Source organism: Sinohyriopsis cumingii, chromosome 15, assembly GCF_028554795.1.
Source record: "Sinohyriopsis cumingii isolate HCF-2022 chromosome 15, ASM2855479v2, whole genome shotgun sequence".
NCBI classification, from domain to species: domain Eukaryota; kingdom Metazoa; phylum Mollusca; class Bivalvia; order Unionida; family Unionidae; genus Sinohyriopsis; species Sinohyriopsis cumingii.
Genome location: NC_142975.1, coordinates 98,192,963 through 98,213,420, shown reverse-complemented (window position 1 = coordinate 98,213,420; position 20,458 = coordinate 98,192,963). Strand labels below are relative to the sequence as shown.

At 34.7% G+C, this 20,458-nt stretch overlaps 1 protein-coding gene across 36 annotated transcripts in view; it reads right to left on the bottom strand.

Moving 5' to 3' along the window:
* LOC149782373 (uncharacterized) overlaps positions 1-19,937 on the bottom strand; it is an 86,933-nt gene extending 66,996 nt beyond the window's left edge. For 34 of the 36 annotated variants that reach the window (XR_016414335.1, XR_016414336.1, XR_016414337.1 and 31 more), the window contains exons 1-4: positions 19,820-19,937; positions 15,625-15,694; positions 13,502-13,625; positions 2,755-2,901 (exon numbers count right to left, since the gene is read on the bottom strand). Coding sequence is in view for 6 of the 36 variants with exons in the window: in XM_089933750.1 (XP_089789876.1) it covers positions 2,755-2,901; positions 13,502-13,625; positions 15,625-15,675 (322 nt within the window). In the remaining 30 variants the exon portion in view is untranslated. Of the gene's footprint in view, positions 1-615; positions 1,025-2,754; positions 2,902-13,501; positions 13,626-15,624; positions 15,695-19,819 lie in introns of those variants that run through there. The other 2 variants (XM_089933753.1, XM_089933754.1) reach the window with 2 other exon arrangements.
* Between the last annotated feature and the right edge of the window lie 521 nt (positions 19,938-20,458).

Below are 20,458 nucleotides of genomic sequence, written 5' to 3'. Positions count from 1 at the left end.
TATGAGTTCCACCATTAAAGAGTCCTTGAACTTGAATATACTTTTCTGGAAGAGGTCTGTAGAGACATCAGAACAATCTGATCAATTTGTGTGGAAGGAAGACAAACAACATTGAGATAGGTTAGGAACAGAGAAGGAACATGATCTGACTTCTCTGGATTCACTATCCACCATTGGTTGCAAAGGAAATAAAGGAGATAGTTCATGTCTTGAACCAAAACTGTACTTTACCACATGCTTTTGTAGAATATCATCCAGGGATGCCAACAACATAAATTATGAAGTCAGTCTGAAGTGAGTTGGTACTCAGTCTTGTGTTTTTGTGAATGCCCACAGACTGATTTTGAGATCAAATGGAGTGAATGAAACTGGTACATGATGCCATGGTAACCAAATCAAAGGTATTTGAAGGATTTGACATGAATGGAGAGATAAAAATAAGCTACTGACTGTTTTGGGATTATGGCGTATTTGCTGCTGAGGATAAACTTTTGCCATTTCCATTTAGAATTTGGGTGCTTTGATGAAATAATTTGTTTTTCAGGTGTATTACTAATTGCAGTTTCCTGCTGTGTTTGTGACTAGGAAAAATCTGGAGTAGAAACCCTTGCATACTTGGTTTTGAACTACCTCAACTGCCAGTTTCTCTAATACAGTATTGGTTTCCTTCTACAGTTCTTCTGCCATCTGTGAGTGTCTTTCATGAATGGGGAGGACAAAATCTGAGAGGTTGGGAAGCAACAAGTCATTTTGTGGAAACAAGTTGCTCGATGCATCTTGAAATGAAAGGAGCTGGCAATCACTGGGTGTGTGACCAAAGGCAGTAGGGAAGGCAAGTCACTGCCTATTGTAGGAGGCTTGTGGAGGGAGAAAACTTGTTTCCTCCACCCCTCCCTGTTGTCTATGAGAAGTAGATGCATATGACCACCTATTAATCTCTTGGCCACTATATGGTGGTCTTGCCTGAGAATAGCCTCTGTAATTACACTGATGTTTATCAGCCCTTCTCTGAGACTGCCCTTGACTGCCACTTCTTTAGATATTATGGCCTGAAAAGATAAAGAGGAAATACTTGTAAAAGTAAATAGTGTGTAAACTTAAATATAGTCATGCCAAAGGAAAGTCAAGTAAAGAAAAGAAAAACAAACAGCCAATTAAAACAATGAAGCAGCAACAGAAAAAAATGAATAATTATAACAATTTTTATTGGAAATGAAGTTAGAACAGGTGGCCTCATGGCAAGAGATGACATAATGGCTGTGAAAATATAATGCTATGCAGTTACCATTTTATGATATGTAAGCAGTCATAAGACACAAAAAGCATCAATATAGGCACTGCAAAAGGGCAGTACATACTGCTTTTAACAATGGTTATTGTACCAACAACCAAATTAAGTGGATGGATGAAAACAGATTTATATCAGAGGATTCCCAGAAGGCATGCTACCATGCAAGTGAAAGTTATAAACTAAAGACATCCCTCTAATGGACTGTCACCCAGAAGGGCAAAGGGGGGATAATCTATATGTGTTGCTCCATTTGTCTGTATCATATATAGACAGAAAGAGGTATATACATCTATGGGAGGGCTGAATTCCATAGGTAGTGGAAAGTAATTCCTACCATTAATATGATCGGGTAACATATCTGAAGGAGAAAAAGTGACAATGTTGATGGCATATTGAATGTTTGAATGTCACCAATAGGACTAACTAGACATCATAAGAGGCTGTTTAGTCCAACTAGACATCAAAAGAGGCTGTTTAGTCCAACTAGACATCAAAACAGGTTTTTTAGTCCAATTAGACATCATAAGAAGTTGTTTAGTCCAACTAAACATCAAAAAAGGTTGTTTAGTCCAACTAGACATCATAAGAGGTTGCTTAGTCCAACTATACATCAAAAGAGGTTGTTTAGTCCAACTAGACATCATAAGATGTTGTTTAGTCCAACCAGACATCATAAGAGGTTGTTTAGTCCAACTAGACATCATAAGATGTTGTTTAGTCCAACCAGACATCATAAGTTGTTTAGTCCAACTAGACATCATAAGAGGTTGTTTAGTCCAACTAGACATCATAAGAGGATGTTTAGTCCAACTAGACATCATAAGAGGTTGTTTAGTCCAACTAGACATCGTAAGAGGTTGTTTAGTCCAACTAGACATCATAAGAGGTTGTTTGGTCCAACTAAACATCATAAGAGGATGTTTAGTCCAACTAGATATCACAAGAGATTTTTCAGTAAAAATCCTATGTTGATAGTCATCTACAAACCATCAAATCAGGAGGATTAGTGATACCAATATTTTCAAAATGGCTGCTTTTGTGTTCAGATTGAAACACTTTTCATTTTGGATCAACTGTACAGCATAAGAAGACTTCTGGTGACAACACCATGGTAATATTACTTTTCATGCAGGCGAATACGCAATAACAAGATTTTAAGACTTTCAAGATGGCTAATGTGGCAGCCATACTGATCATCAGTCTGGCACCATTATCATTTAGGACCAATTACACATCAGATGAAGTCTTTTGGTGACAACATCTTGGCAATACATCTTTTCATTTACTAATAAAACCAAATAAGGCTAGTTAATGAATGTGTGTGTAAAGTTTCTTGGCAATCCTACAAGTAGTTTAGGACATAAGAGATCAGACAAGAGACCATCCAGTAAATTCTTCTTGTCAAAGACCAGTACAGCTAATAAAAAAGATGAAAACAGAACTGACAAACTATATTAACTTACCCACATCTAAGCACTGCATTTCAGCCATACATGTCGCTTCTGAGGCAGTAGTGGTATCATCCCACTGATACAGCTGCAATGGCTTCTTGGGACATACCTCAGTGGTGTCATGAGTGCCATTTCTTGTACAGCTTTTAAAGCCAAAACCTGTAAATAAATTACAAGATGTTTTATTGTATAATTCATGAACTAAAACTCATAATTGGGTAGGCAGATATTAATCAATTTCTCAACAATTTTATAATAAAAAGTGTCAGTCCTACGTTAGAAAAAAATTCTAATTTTCAACTGAAAGGTTCAACGTCTAATAAAGTATAGTTAGAAGCTGACCCATTATGAATGGTACCCCAATTTCTATCTCAAAATGTCATTTAACCTTGCAAAATCAGAAATGAATGGTACCCCAATTTCTATCTCAAAATGTCATTTAACCTTGCAAAATCAGAAATGAATGGTTCCCCAATTTCTATCTCAAAATGTTATTTAACCTTGCAAAATCAGAAATGAATAGTACCCCAATTTCTATCTCAAAATGTCATTTAACCTTGCAAAATCAGAAATGAATGGTACCCCAAAATTTCTATCTCAAAATGTCATTTAACCTTGCAAAATCAGAAATGAATGGTACCCCAATTTCTATCTCAAAATGTCATTTAACCTTGCAAAATCAGAAACTAAGGATTATTTAACATCTTCAAAACTTAAAAATGTCATGCCATTTTTATGTATGCAAATTGCATGTCAAATGTGAGAGCGATGTGCAATACAAACTGTTCTGGGAAGAGAGCACAGAGACACTGAGCAGCATAATGTACATCATGTGGTGCAGTGGCATGGTGCACTCTCATGCAGGTAATATACAATGTCGCTACATATATACTGTACACAGTATGCAAGATATCAACCACTACTATGTCACTACATATAGAAATACAGTGTGTAAAATACTAACTAATACAATGTCACCATATATATACTGTAAACAGTATGTAAAATATTAAACACTACATAAATGTATTGTATATCATATTCAAGATACCAACCACTACAATGTCACTTTATATATTTTATACTGTATGCAAGATACAAACCACTACAATGTCACTACATATACACTGTATACAGTATGAAAGATACCAACCTCTACAATGTCACTATATATATATATATATATATATATATATATATATATATACACACACACACACACACACACACATGTATACTGTATACAGTATACAATATATCAACAACTATAGTGTCACTACATACATACTGTATACAGTATGCAAGATACCAACCACTATAATGTCAATACACTTACACTGTATAAAGAATGCAAGATACCAACCAGCACAATCTCACTACATATATATTGTATATGGTATACAAGATATCAACCACAATAATATCACTATATATATATATATATATATATATATATATATATATATATATTAATATATATATATATATATATATATATATATATATATATATATATATATATATTATTCAAGTTACCAACTATTATAATATGTTATTAAATATATATATTGTATACAGTATGTAAGATATCAACCACTACAATGTCACTACACTTAATTTGCATACGGTATGCAAGATACCAACCATTACAATATCAATACATATATACCATATATTGTATACAATATGCAAGATACCAACCACTATAATGTCATTACATATATACTGTATACAGTATGCAAGATATCAACCATCACAATGTCACTACATATATACTGTATACAATATGCAAGATGCCAACCACCATAATGTCACTACAAATATACTGTATAAAGTATGCAAGATGGCAACCACCATAATGTCACTACATATATACTGTATACAGTATGCAGGTACTAACCACTATGTCATTACATATATACTGTATACAGTATGCAAGATATCAACTACCACAATATCACTACATATATACTGTATACAGTATGCAAAATGTCAACTACCATAATGTCACTACATATATACTATATACAGTATGCAAGATACCAACCACTACAATGTCCCTGCATATATACTGTATACAGTATGCAAGATACCAACCACTATGTCAATACATATATACTATATACAGTATGCAAGATACCAACCACTACAATGTCAATACACTTACACTGTATACAGAATGCAAGATACCAACCAGTACAATCTCACTACATATATATTGTATATGGTATACAAGATATCAACCACAATAATATCACTATATATATATATATATATATATATATATATATATATATATATATATATATATATAGTATGCAAGTTACTGACTACTATAATATGTTATTAAATATATATATATATTGTATACAGTATGCAAGATATCAACCACTACAATGTCACTACACTTAATTTGTATAAAGTATGCATGATACCAACTACTACAATGTCAATACATATATACCATATATTGTATACAATATGCAAGACACCAACCACTACAATGTCATTACATATATACTGTATACAGTATGCAAGATATCAACCACTACAATGTCACTACATATATACTGTATACAATATGCAAGATGTCAACCACCATAATGTCACTATAAATATACTGTATAAAGTATGCAAGATGGCAACCACCACAATGTCACTACATATATACTGTATACAATATGCAAGATATCAAGCACCACAATATCACTACATATATAATGTATACAGTATGCAAGATACCAACCACTACAATGTCCCTACATATATACTGTATACAGTATACAAGATACCAACCACTATAATGTCACTACATATATACTGTATACAGTATGCAAGATACCAACCACTACAATGTCACTACATATATACTGTATACAGTATGCAAGATACCAACCACTACAATGTCCCTACATATATACTGTATACAGTATACAAGATACCAACCACTATAATGTCACTAAATATATACTGTATAAAGTATGTAAGATACAAGCCACTACAATGTCACTATATATATATATTCTTTATACTGTATACAGCATGCAAAATACAAACCACTTTTATGTCACTACATATATTCTATATACTATATACAGAATATCAAATACCAACCACTACAATGTTCCTACATTTATATTACCATATATACTGTATACAGTATGTAAAATACCAACCACTACAATGTACATACATATATACTGTTTACAGTATGAAGATACCAACCACTACAATGTCACTATATATATACTGTATACAGTATGCCATATATCAACAACTACAATGTCACTACATATATACTGTATACAGTATGCAAGATACCAAAAACTACAATGTCACTATATATATACTGTATACATTATGAAAGATACCAAGCACTACATTAGAGACAATGTGACAGAGCCAAATTCCATAAGATCTTAAAGATGTACCCTAAGCAGAGTCTGGACTTCCTATCCATCCATGCTTTTGTCTGGCAATCCGAGGCTGTAACTCAACTAAACGATAAAACAGAACAGATAGTGTACAATCAAATTTAGCCAAGCCATGGTGACGTAAACATCAAGCTGCACCACAAACGTCATTCAAATCCAATAATAGATAAGAAAATTCTTTTACAGAAGTTAAAGTGGTTGAGTCTGCAAACCAGGGGCTACAACTCCACTAAATGCTACCAGAATCCTAATAATCAAACTCCTGCAAAAATCTGGTTAAAATCAATGACAATTATGGCATGTGTTGTGCTGAAAGGAAACATGGTGGATCCAACAATCTGGGGCTAAACTCCCTGACTACATGATGACAAAGAATGCTTCTAATCAAATTTCACCAAGATATCATTATATCTAATAATAGCTAGGGGAGTTATTTTGTGGAAACAAAAGAAGCTGGGTGTGATCAAGGTACATAACTCTGTTAACTGATGATATAAAAGACTGATAATCAAACCCAGACATAAATTTAATAATAATTAACACATTTATTGACTGAGGAAACAGAAGTGACTCTGTATAATGAATCAAGGGCTATATGTTTACTAAATGAGGACAAAGAAGACTGACAATCAAATTCAACATCAATATTTAAGTCGGTAGGTATAACAATCAATAATCAGAACATTATGCAACAACAAAGAATAGTGTTTATTGAACTATGGCTAGGTCTCTTCAACACCAAGCTGGTTGAATTTCAATAATAGTCAATCAATCCCATATAAATGTTTCACCAATATCAAGCTTCATAAATCTAATAATTAAAAAATAATGGAGTTATTGTGAGGACACAAAAAGAGTCTGGGGTGTGACAATCAAGGACTATAATCCCCTCCATGGATCCCTCAGTGAGGGATAAATACATACAAATTACCATTATACAATAGCAGGTATGCCACTGGTCATGAAGGAGATAGTCGACGTTATTGTTCAACATTTGAAAAGCAAATGAATTAAGACCACCCACTGAAATACTGAGACATTAAGAATAATTTACAATCAGGTATTTTTTGAAGAGTCTGTCACCTTTATTTTGATTATGCATTTGGACAATAAAAAGAAATTGAAAGTCTTGTATATTTAATAAATGTAAATTTAGAAAAATCAGACTGAATGTTTTACAATAATATTACTCTTTTATTTTATTTAAAAGAAATCTAAACAAACTTATGCATTGACTTGACAAAAGGTGCACATTTTTGAGCTTCTCTTGAACTTACACACCAACAAGATGTACAACTCCTTGATCTTCTCTTGAACCTAAACACCAACAAGATGTACAACTCCTTGAGCTTCTCTTGAACTTACCAACAATATGTACAAATTCTTGAGCTTCTCTTGAACCAAAACACCAACAAGATGTACAACTGCTTCAGCTCTTCTTGAACTTACACAAAGACAAGATGTACAACTCCTTGAGCTTCTCCTGAACTTACCAACAAGATGTACAACTGCTTGAGCTTCTCTTGAACCTAAACACCAACAAGATGTACAACTGCTTCAACTTCTCTTGAACTTAAACACCAACAAGATGTACAACTGCTTGAGCTTCTCTTGAACCTAAACACCAACAAGATGTACAACTGCTTGAGCTTCTCTTGAACCTAAACACCAACAAGATGTACAACTGCTTCAACTTCTCTTGAACTTAAACACCAACAAGATGTACAACCCCTTGAGCTTCTCTTGAACCTAAACACCAACAAGATGTACAACTGCTTGAGCTTCTCTTGAACCTAAACACCAACAAGATGTACAACTGCTTGAACTTCTCTTGAACTTAAACACCAACAAGATGTACAACTGCTTGAACTTCTCTTGAACCTAAACACCAACAAGATGTACAACTGCTTGAACTTCTCTTGAACCTAAACACCAACAAGATGTACAACTGCTTGAACTTCTCTTGAACCTAAACACCAACAAGATGTACAACTCCCTGAGCTCTTCTTGAACTTACACAAAGACAAACTGTGCAACTTCTTAAGCTTCTCTTGAAAATACACACCAACAAGATGTACAACTTCTTGAGCTCCTCTATGACAGCACTAATCTATCCCACTGTTACAAAAAAACCTGGGCCCTGGGTGGCCAAGTGGCCTAAAACACTTGCCTTTACCGATCACTCCCATCTCACCTCTGTCTACAGGGGCTCATGACTTGGACTCAGCCAATGTGAGTATGTGAGAAAGCTTGCCAGCAGCTTCCATTGGGTCGGTGGTTCTTACCAGGGTTTTCAAAGGTTTTTTCTCTGCCACTTATAGTGGTCAACATTTCTAGCCTATCATGTGCTGACCAACAACATAAAACTCACAACAACAGCAAATAAAAAGTAATCTCTATGATGGATAATTAATTCCAAATGATGACTGAAACCCCTATTTAATCTGAAAATGCTGAATGATACTGAAACACAAATGGCATGCTAAGTCCTTAAGGAGTAATGTCAATCAGAAGGCTGAATATACACAACATTAAACTAATTCAATTCAGACTTCATGTTTACTGTAAGGGACTGACCATTTAATTTATGGGGCTATGGGTAACTGCTGAAAGGAATATATTTTTCCATCACAAGATCAATTAGTTTCAAGCCAAAAAAGAAACAGAATATTGTCTTTTTTATACTACAAATCTGAGGAAGTTAGTTGTTTTCAAGCAATTAACTGCCCCCTTCGCCCATTTAGAAAATGAAATAGTCTCTCCCTAATCAGACCCGTTTAGAAAATGAAATGGTCTCTCCCTAATAAAGACTTGACTTCAGCAGAAGTTATAGAGAAATTAAGGCAGTGACCATTTTTAACAATGCCATAAAATACTGACAACAGTCAGCATCAAAAGATGTTTTCAGTTTCAGTTTGGGAAAGGAATGTTTCTATCAGACAATGACATCTGACTTGGCACATTATATTAACAGCCCCAGTTAGGATCCACAATTATGGTCCCACAATTAAGAATGCATGTATGATGACAGGCATTAATTAATCTGAACTCAGCTTATCTACTTATCACTGAAATTAATACAAAATTAATGTGGAAAAATCTCAGATGTTCAGAGATTTTGCTTTCTGAGAAATTTAGGGTCTTCTGAATAGATGTATTGTCTCCACACGTATTCTATTATTTGATCATTTTTAATGGAAAAATATACAAGTTAAATTAAATAGATGTTAAAATATGCAGTTTCCTGTTTGTGACTGTTGGAGCATTTGACACAAAATTATACACTAATTTCTTTAAATAGCATTTGGCATATGTGGTATTAATGCTTCACAGCTATAGTTACTGTGGCTGAGTGGATAAAGTGTAGGACACACACACACACACACACACATACACACACACACACACACACTTCACATTGGAGCATGAGGTAATGAGTTGATAGGAAAATTTCTTACTTTTTTTAATCTATAATGTTTTCCATACCCTATTACTTTTCTTACCAATGATTAACATTTCCATACTTCAGTTTTTATACAGGCAGATTTATAATGGGTTGATTTTTAATATTTTAATTCTGAATATTAACTAAAATTTTGACATGTTCAACATTGCACATTAAAAATCGGTTAATTCGCAAAAAAAACATTTCAGCATTATTTTTGAACTCACACAGATAAAAAAATTCCTCTACATATTACAACACAAAAACTTATCATGCGAGTAAATGATGAGGTTGTACATTAATGAAAACAAGGGAGACAACAAACACATAAACTGCAGCCAATGTATGTACCCCAAAATATGTTTATAATGTTAAGTGAAACTGATTGTGATAACTTACATAGCAGTTATTTCGATTCCATAGTTTTGTGGAGGGGTTTACTCATAAATATTGCCAAGAAAACATAAATTTGTCTGATAAAGGGTGCTACTTTAAGAGAGACTTGGGGAGGATTTAATAATTTTTGCTATTGGATACTTAACACATCCTATGTTACTATCAGATTCTTTAAAATGTTTAGACACTAGGGAATCGTTATGCTTATGGATATCTCTCGTGTTCTTTTATTATCATCCAGTACATATTAACATCCCTCTTTAAATGGTAGTCCACGCATTTTTAATTTAATCTGTTGCACTTCCCTGTATGAAAATAGAAATGTTCTGGCCCACAATCAAAGTACTGGAATTTTAAACTCTTTTGAGGAAACAGTTTCCTCTGTTTCCTGCCATCCTTTTTTATTGATTAAATCATAAACCATAATGCAATCCCTGCAATTAAAATGGATGACACATGTGTTCTTTTATGTGCAGCATGTTTTAAACATTGCCAATAATTGGTAGGACACAATAAAATTATACACACTGTACAATAGTATGGCAGTCTCTCACTTAGCATCACAAAAGCAAACTTTGCTTATCTACAATATACAAAACTGTTTTGTAATCGAAATAAAATTTTAAAAGAGTTTTCAAGCAAAATGAAGTTGAACAGGTTAATCAACCAGATCTATTCCCTCTGATGAGTTACAATAGCAATGAAACTGGTCAGGGAACAGGGGGTGGGGGGTGGGGGAACAGACCAACCCAGCAGATGGATGGATATGCCTTCACATCCATCTAGTCATCATCTTCCTTGGGTTTGGACAAGATTAAGTCCGAAACACAATCAGACATCACACATAATCATGGGGAAAATAATTGACACAACATAAATGATGCATGAGAGACCACATACAATAGATAAAATACCATACCGTAAACCCACCTGGTCAATGTAATAAACTACAAATCAAAAAGTGAAAAAACTTGTACATTTTGTGGGTGAGGAGGGCCATATGAGGGGGAGAAAAAAAATTGTTGTGGGGAAGGGCCTGACGAAGGGGAGTAAAACTAATTACTATTGCATTGATTTTCTGTTCCAGGAAACACAGTCTTCCAGCCAAGTAGTACTATTAGAGGATCAAAATTGAAATGAACAAGATCCCAGTCTGACTCCTTCATCGCAGCAAACAAGGAATACTATTTTCTCTGAAAATGTGGGGTGGGGGTAAGCAATCTTTGTACTAGTAACTACATTTTAATAGCAATAATATATCACCTGCTACAATTGCATTGCTAAATTAACCTCAACAACTCTGGGATGATAACTTATCAATCTACACTTTTGGCAGGAGTGTTCATTACAAGATGTCGATCCAATGTAATCATAATTGCAGGATCCTGACAGGCCCCCCCTTCCCCAGACTGTAAGATTTCTTACTTCCCTTGTATGGGTGCCTCCTAGATTTGTTTGGCTATCGCCTGCTGACACAAGGTTGAGATATGAGCAGCACTTGGGACATAAAAGATCCCTTGCTTGACTTGCCTATCTTTTGCCCACTGTGGCAGGGATGAATGGTTATTAAAACAACACATATTAGGAAGAATAATGGAGGGATACTCCATGAGCTTCCTGTATCTGAACTTCTTCATATCTGCCCCCAAACAGCAATGGTCAGTCAACTTGAGCGAGTCATAAAGCCAGGGAGTGATTTTTTTAAAAGCTTCTTGAAGTGCAACTATGCATTAATATGTATAAAATTGAGACTGGTAGAAATGAAAAGTTTACTAGCCACTGAATGGATGGTGACCTGCAATATTAATAACCCTAGCAAAATTTGAGCTGTCAACTAGCAGGCATGTTGGTTGGCTATGTTTTCCTCCCAGTAAGAAAAATTGCCTTGGAACCAAATCAAAATCTAAAGACGACAATGTTCCAAACCTGCTTCTATGTGGCTAGAAAATTCATTTATTTATTAGTTTAAGTACACTTTATAGAAAGTGGGGCAGACATGTTAACTGGTGCAAAATTTGTATGTAATGTGTGTGTGTGTGAATTGAATTGTTAAAGTAGCTTTAACAATGTTCCAGTCATATCACTATGATGTCTGCAGAATGTGACAGTTTATAGTGATGTCTAGCACTGGGGCATCATGTAGTAGACATGTAGCATCATGTCTCACCCAATCACATTATCTTGACACCAGGCCAACCAGTCCTAAAACTAACCTCTTAATGCTGAGCGCAAAGTGAGGCAGTTGCTAGTACCATTTTTTCAGTCTTTGATATGAATCAGCCGGGGATTAAACCAGCGACCTCTAGTATCCAAGGTGGACACTCTAATGACTTAGGCCACCAGAGTGGTCTTTATATCTAATACTGAGAGTTCAGTATGAAAGATGATGAAATGTTCAATGTACCAGATTGTTAATGAACTTCTCCCATTTCAGGAAAAACAAGTCTATGAAGCAACGATGATGCAATTCCATTGTCCCTAAATAATTCAGGGCCAACACCAGATGATTTTGATGTACTGCTATGGTCAGATGGTTTGCAGATAGTATGGCCGGACAGTTACCAGTCATGTGTAAGGTGGTAGCCGTACCAAGGGCATGAATGGAAATCACGTCATAATGTGCTTGGATAGTTTTACACCTGGTGACATGGAAAGATCTTTCAGGAAGATTTCCTGATTGAGAAGGCCAGACAGATCAACTGGTGGACAATTTTAGATGGTGATACGGCAGTAAAGAATAGATCTGTTGGATCCATTTAAAACTGCATTCAACTATAATATCAAGTCTGAAGGACACTTTCAGACATTGCGGGGGGGGGGGGGGGGATTATGCTACATGGGCTGCATAACTCCTCTACTGTATCATAATAACTTGTTGGAATTATAAAAACTGCATCATCACTGTCTTTCACCTTAGTCTATACACTCTTGGAACGTATAGCTCACACTCTGCATGGTCCCGGCAAAATACACAAGAAATGACTCCTTAGCCTTGAACCCACTGAATTTATCACAATTTGTTGATAAGTTCAATGAAACGACAAGATAATACAACAAAGCAAATTAAATTAAAGCATGTTATAGATCCAAAAAGCTAACTGAGTGAGCAAGCAATAGGAAATTTGTGTGAAACCTTGAATAATAACATGCATCAACAATAGCATGTATTGGATTATGGTTAAAAAATTGTCAAGTTCAAGAATATTTACCATCTCTTTTCAGAGTGAATAATAATCAAACTAAATCCAAAATCCGTAATGATTTTTTAAAATTTGACACAAATTTGGCTTTTGATACATGTGAGGTGTTTCATATAATGTTGCTGCATGGAGGCAAAGCTTAAAACCTAGGAATACCTGAGTGGTGAGGGGAAGTAATGGGCAAGGGTTATTGCCCTTTGTGTATGAGAGACAGAAAAGATGGGAGGCAGCAGGCTTATAGCCCTAATGTTAATGTGGCTGGGAAATGTATTTCGAGAAATTACCTTTTGGCAATGGTACAGGTATGCAGCAAATGCCTTTATTGGTTGCTGGGTTGAAATGCAGTACTTGTTGTGGTGGGCAATCTGCTACTGCAGCTGTCTGCACTGAAACAAACTCTGAAAGGACCTAATAATAAAATGAAACAGGAATACAATTATCAGCTCATTACATATCTGTCCTGTTTTGAATAATTCTTTATGCAGATAACTTAAAATGTATTACAGTAACCTTTACTTTTCTTTATGTCACTGTGACACTGACCTTTGAGTTTGTTTATCCCTCTTCCTTACTGCAATTACAAATGATCCATACAATATTGTCAAGGTCTGTCATGTTGATTTAATGTTAATGTGAGTAAACCATTTTCTTATTTCAGTCAGAGTGATCCTGACCATTGATCTTTTCAGCTAGAGTGACCCTGGTCATTCATCTTTTCAGCCAGTCATTGTACCAAAATGAAACTGGTAACCAAGAGTTGTATAGACAAATGAACATCATAATAAAATATGTTCTGCCTTTTGGAAGGCATATAAAAAAGGGTTTCAAATCACTAGTGGAAAAATCCATTGTCATTATCCTGGAACAAACTATTCATGCTCCCCATCACGCATTTGCTTTCATGCTCAAGCCAAGCCAGAGAAGCAGCCTTTTGTGGCAGTATGCATGCGGATATTTCTCTGAAATGATCCAATAACCAGAGTTGAATTTCAAATGCAAGCTTTTAAATAAGAAAACAGTAAAATAGCATGTGTTGCATATATTTACGGTTGCTTCGCACACCATGCCCTAATGAGGTCTTTAATCCATCGGAAACTGCACTGCTGGCTTACCACTAATCTTTGGACAGAACAAAAACATAAACCAAACCTTCATTCAAAAGTATTGACATCAAATTGTATTTCAACAGCAATTTCATCACATCATTAATACACCACTGTTTTAGTAATCCAAGCAACTGTTTAACTGTAGCATGTAAGAAGACAACAGGATCCTCAACAGTATAACAGACTGAAAGCCAATTAATTTACAGTAATATCTGTGACCTAAAACAATGATGTCACGGAGCTATACTACTATAAATAAAAGGGTTTCCTTGTTTTGTTTATGTTTGGCTGGATTGTATAAAACTCCAAATGAAGATATATATAGCATAAATACAAGACAACTATCATATTATTAAGAATTGGTTGTATGCAGTCTATGAAAATAAATAAATTGTAGTTAAACTTCCAAGTTTTCCAAATTATGTAGAATAGTAATAGTACCTTTAATGAAGCTGCAATTGATGATATTGACAATTTATTAATTAAAACAAAAAAATAAAAAGGGACAAACTATAAACAAGAATCACTTCACCAACATAATCATATTAGAAGTTACCTAAATACCTTTCTTGTACAGTAATGTTCTTCCAAATTATAGATTCTTTTCTTACATGTCAGAAATAAGCATTTTTATTATAGTTTAATGTAACAATACAAGATAGTGATCTGTACCTTGATTACTTTCAATTTTCAACACATTTCTGAAAATCAAATATCATGCAATTTAGATAATTGTTGTTGTTGTTGTTGTTGTTGTGGGGTTTAACGCCATTTTGCAGCACATGATAGGCTATACATGGCGGCCAGTATTAATGGTGGAGGAAGAACCAGAGAAAACCCCGGAAAGAACCACCGACCCACGAGAAGCTACTGGCAAACTTTCTCACATACCCACATTGGCTGAATCTTAGACTCGAACTGCCGCAGACAGAGGTGAGATGGCAGTGATCCGTAACGAAGAGCGCTTTAGACCACTCGGCCACTCGGGGCCCCCAATTTAGATAATATAAACTAACATTGACTGAAATAATTAAAAATAAGTTAATTAAGTCCCTACCACTAGCATAATCAATCCAGCCTTCCAGGACACTCTAAATATATGTAATATGTACTAAAGTTACATTTATTGACAAAAGCATAATTACTTTCATTCCATCTGCAAGATCAATTAAGTTATATATATTCCATAGGACATGTTTATTACTTACAGAGCATGCAATAATCAGTTTCATTACTTACAAAGCATGCAATAATCAGTTTCATTATTTACAAAGCATGCAATAATCAGTTTCATTACTTACAGAGAATGCAATAATCAGTTTCATTACTTGTTTGAAGTCGTGGCTCTTCATGGCTCAGGAGAATCATTTTCTGCAGAAAAAGCAAACCAATTTGAATTTACTTCATGAAGGCATTGAAAATTATTCTAAAATAAAAAATAAATAAAAGGATGTAACATTTTACACTGATATTCCAAATTTTATCCCCAAATTTAACCCCTTCCAAAATTAATTCTTAATATAGCAAACTGTGCAAGTTCAATTATTTTTTAAAATCTTGTATTGTTGCCTATCAAGTAGTACCTTTAGCACCATACAAAAGTTTCAAAATAAAAAGCAACTACTTTTCTTTCAATATAACTTGCAATTTTGTCATGAACAACATGTTACATGTACACTGGCCTTGTCATTATTTTATGTAAATGAAGTCTAGTTTGTTATAGCCATTAATTAGCCATAGCCAAGTCCTTACTTTTCTACCATGTTAGGTTTTTAGAAATCAAAGGCGGTAATTTAGTATCTAACTGACTTGTACAACAACCATTTAATTTTTGAGGGACAGTCAGCACTGCATTTGACGCAGTCAGCACTGCATTTGACACAGTCATCATTGCATTTGACAGTCATCGACACAATCAGCATTGCATTTGACACAGTCATCATTGCATTTGACAGTCAGCCCTGTGTTTGACACAGTCATCATTGCATTTGACTTTTGGCAATTCTAGTAACAATACAAGCATTACAATCTAAGGGGGCTATTGTGCTTGTTATTCCCATATCTCTTTCAACTTCAATGCTAAATGCAAGCGATATAACTTTATTTTTTCAAAAATCAGTGCTAGGACAGAAATAATTGGATGATAACATGTTGTGTATTGGTAATGCACAATTCAAGTCAGGAATGGTATTCTGATTATAAAAAAATAGATATCAGTTTTGGTAATCATGATGTCCAGTTTCCTACCAAAAAGTATCCAGTAACACTTAGCAGAAACTCTGAGAGACAATAATTAATAATAAACCTTTTTGTTGATAAACTTTACAGTAGTATACATCAATATAGAGTATGTCTGCAATGAAACAAAAATGGCACTGACTCATTGAGTGGCTATGAAAAAACAATGGCACTGACACACTGAGTGGCAATTAAACAAAAATGGCATTGACATGTTGAGTGGCAATGAAATGTGGAGTCTGTTTAAAACCTTGAGAAAATGAACATAAAGCTGCAAATAATGTTTGCAGATAAAAGACATTTCAGTTAGTACCCCAGATGAACTAGAAGGTAGATCCTAACTATAGGAATCGGGGCCTGTGTTGGCCATAAGCTCCACTATGGACTCAATAGTATGTATGTATGTATGTATGTATGTATGTATGTATGTATGTTGTTGTTTTAGGGTTTAACGCCATTTTTCAGCACACAATAGGCTATACATGGCGGCCAGTATTAATGGTGGAGGAAGAACCCGGGAAAACCCCTGAAAGATCCACTTCTCACATACCCACATAGGCTGAATCTTAGACTCGAACCCACGCAGACAGAGGTGAGATGGCAGTGATCCGTAACGGACAGCGCTTTAGACCACTCGGCCACTCGGGGCCCCATGTATGTATGTAGGCTCCACTATAAATGAATGTACTCATCTGATTTATTCAATTTAAATTCTGTGCTACAACTATGGCAAATACACCATAAAATGCTCACTAGTCCCCCTATATGACTTTCATTATGCAAGGTCACAGGACTGCCACAATACTATACTTCACTATCTTCTGGGCTCCCTCATATTAAGCAAAGAAAGATTAGATGTCAGTGACAATTTTTTTATGCATTCTAGGTTTATCATTCTTAAACCACCCAAAATGTCTACAGACCATTTCATTTGAAATGAAGCATTTTCACTTTTTTTTATTAAACACATAAAGCTTCCTTTTATGCTGAAATGAAATGCGGTACATAATAATATTAGTAATTATATCTCTTCAATGGATATCCCTATCATCTTTATCAGCTGATGCAGGGGACATCTAATCTAAACACTATGATATCTTCTCATCTCTTGGATACACATAATTTAGTCAAATTGCTTGCAACGCTGTATTTTTGTGGTACTAAATGTTGTTATCGGTAAATATTAAAACCATTTTGCTACTGCTGCATGCTTATAATTTGTAAAGTTTCAAGGACTTTACCTATTTCTATTCCTATCAAAAAGTTTGTCAACGCTCATAAATGTAAATATAACAGCATGTGGTGGCTGATCCAGATTAATGAACCATGGGGGAATAACTCTGTATTATTTAAGTATTTGCTTAACTTAGGTATGATAGCATGCACATATAATAATAAACAAATATACCAGTGGCATTTCTACAATTACAATATTTCTCATTGTTGCAGATACAATCAATATACTGTTTATGAAGAAGTATAATGCATATTGACGGTATATAGGAAATGTAACATAGTTTTCACTACCTTTGGTCGAGTACTAAGAAGAAGTAACTATTAATACCTGATGATGTAACCATTTGAGGGCTAATATTTATATAACTATATGTGATATTGAATCAAAGGAGGAAATGTAAATGATGCAAGAACTCTGCTGATTGTATAAATTTCACGTTTCTGAATTATTTCGCTATTAAGACCACAACTATACTTTCCATATGATAACCACTTATATATCTCTAGGACGAAGACCAATATGGCAGTCTGCATTATATTCTGGTTTGCAGTTTGCTGCATGTGGCGTATGCAAGGCCCTAAGAACATGAAAAATATTGCACTGTTTAGTCATTATGCAATTCAATATTTATAGTGCAATAGCTAAATTCTCTTGATGTTATCTAATGCAATGTAAAATGTGATTTAAAATTGCCTATTTTAGAAGGACAAAGCTCCTCACAAGGCCACCATCCACCTTAGCTGCAAAAGGCCGCAATGTATCTCGCCTGTATTCACACAGCAAAAAGGAGTGTAATTTACACTAAAGCTGTTGCATGGTTGCCACATAACTGACCTGAGAAATGTACCCATTTTTGCAACTGTATCAATATTTGCATGTTACTGTACCAGTAGTAACACTTGTACAAAGCTAAATTCCACCACCTGCGGTAGAAATAAAAAATTTCAAATATATATGAAGTTAATCTTCAAGATTCTTGTGGGTGAAAAATTCCAATATAGCCACCCAATTGAGGAACTTGATGCATTGTTTTAGAGTACATATTCATACATTAAATCTTAGTAACATAATTCCTTCTGAATTAAACAGAACCAAGCTATACTTAAAATGTACATTCAAGATAAAGTATTCACTAAATATAAAAATACAGAATTGGCTTTGATCATGGGAACTTTGCGTGACAGGTCGACATATTTCCACTTGACCACGGTGGTTTAATGTTTCATAATAGCATTTCTTTACTTGTACTAACTGGCTATTGATAATCAAATTTTTTGACTCACTAAGTAAATTTTGATTTTGCAATTTCATTTTCTTGGGGAAAGCCACTTGCCGGCCTATAATTATTTGCAAGCCATATAATAATTCTTCTTATAAAAAATGAGACAGGTACCAATGGCTGTGAGAATATTGTTAGCGAAAGTCAGACGTGCCAAATTTAAATTTAAATGCGAGACAGCCATACGAAATATAAAACAATTTCCTTTACATGGTATTTGTAGACCGATAAATCGGTCGCCCACCTTGTAAGGGTATGGGTGAGTTTATCTTACGTTTAGCTGAGTTTGTATTATACGCAAAAACGTTTACTCATTCATAGCGCGTGAACAGACCGCCATGCGGATAACCGTTTCTACTGTCATCACATGAAGGCCTTGCAAATGATCTTTGCAAAAGTTGGTAACGGCGGAAGTGCGATATAAACTTCCATTTTAGATCTTGCAAATATCTTTTCTGCAGAAGAATAAATAAAAAATGGACATCTCATTAGAACAGTTCTTAAACCTGTTTTGAGATTAATATTTTTGTAACTATTATTATAAGAATCCGTGTCTTACTTTTCGGATTGCATTGCTTACATCTGTACTGCATACTATTTTAATGCGTAGTAGATTGGAATCAATTTTTGGTTCTGAACAAAGCAACATTTTGATCCATTTCCGAAAAAAGAAGGTATTTTTCGAATGAATACTGTGTATTGTCTAATTAGAAATTAATTTGGTACTAATTAGAAAAGTTACCAGTCCATTAAAATTTGTCCAGAAGCTGAAAATCTCGCTGCGCACCTGTTCCAGCCATACCAAAGACAAAATCCCCAAGAACAGGAAAGTCCCAAGTTGCTATTTATAGTCAAAGTTAATCTAACATCGCGCAACCTTTTCCGTTAAGTTGAGCATTGGGGACCTTTAACTAACAGAAAGGGTATCTAAGTGCTAAAATTTGTGCACTAAGAAGATGGTAAAGCGTTAAATTACCCCCAAAACATAAATGGTACTAAAATAAATCGATAAATATTGTTAACACGGGTCGTTACAGATACACAGCGCATTTTGAGCATCAGGAAATACAACTCTGTCAGGGTTATGTTCTAGGAGTAAATGTGTGCTTACTATTCTGTGAATATAAGATAATTATTCACCATAATCGTCATCATTATCAGCAACAACATCATCTCCACGTCCAGAAGCAGCAGAAGTTAAAGAGAACATGAATTATATTAAAATGTTGTAAATGACTATATCGTAACAGAATATAGTACTATTATTATATGCTCATTTTTTTCCCGTTAACGTTACATTGTCGGAATCGTTCAGTATTCCCCGATACTGAACGCGCGCGACAATGCACATATAGCATTCACGTGAATAAAGGAACTACTT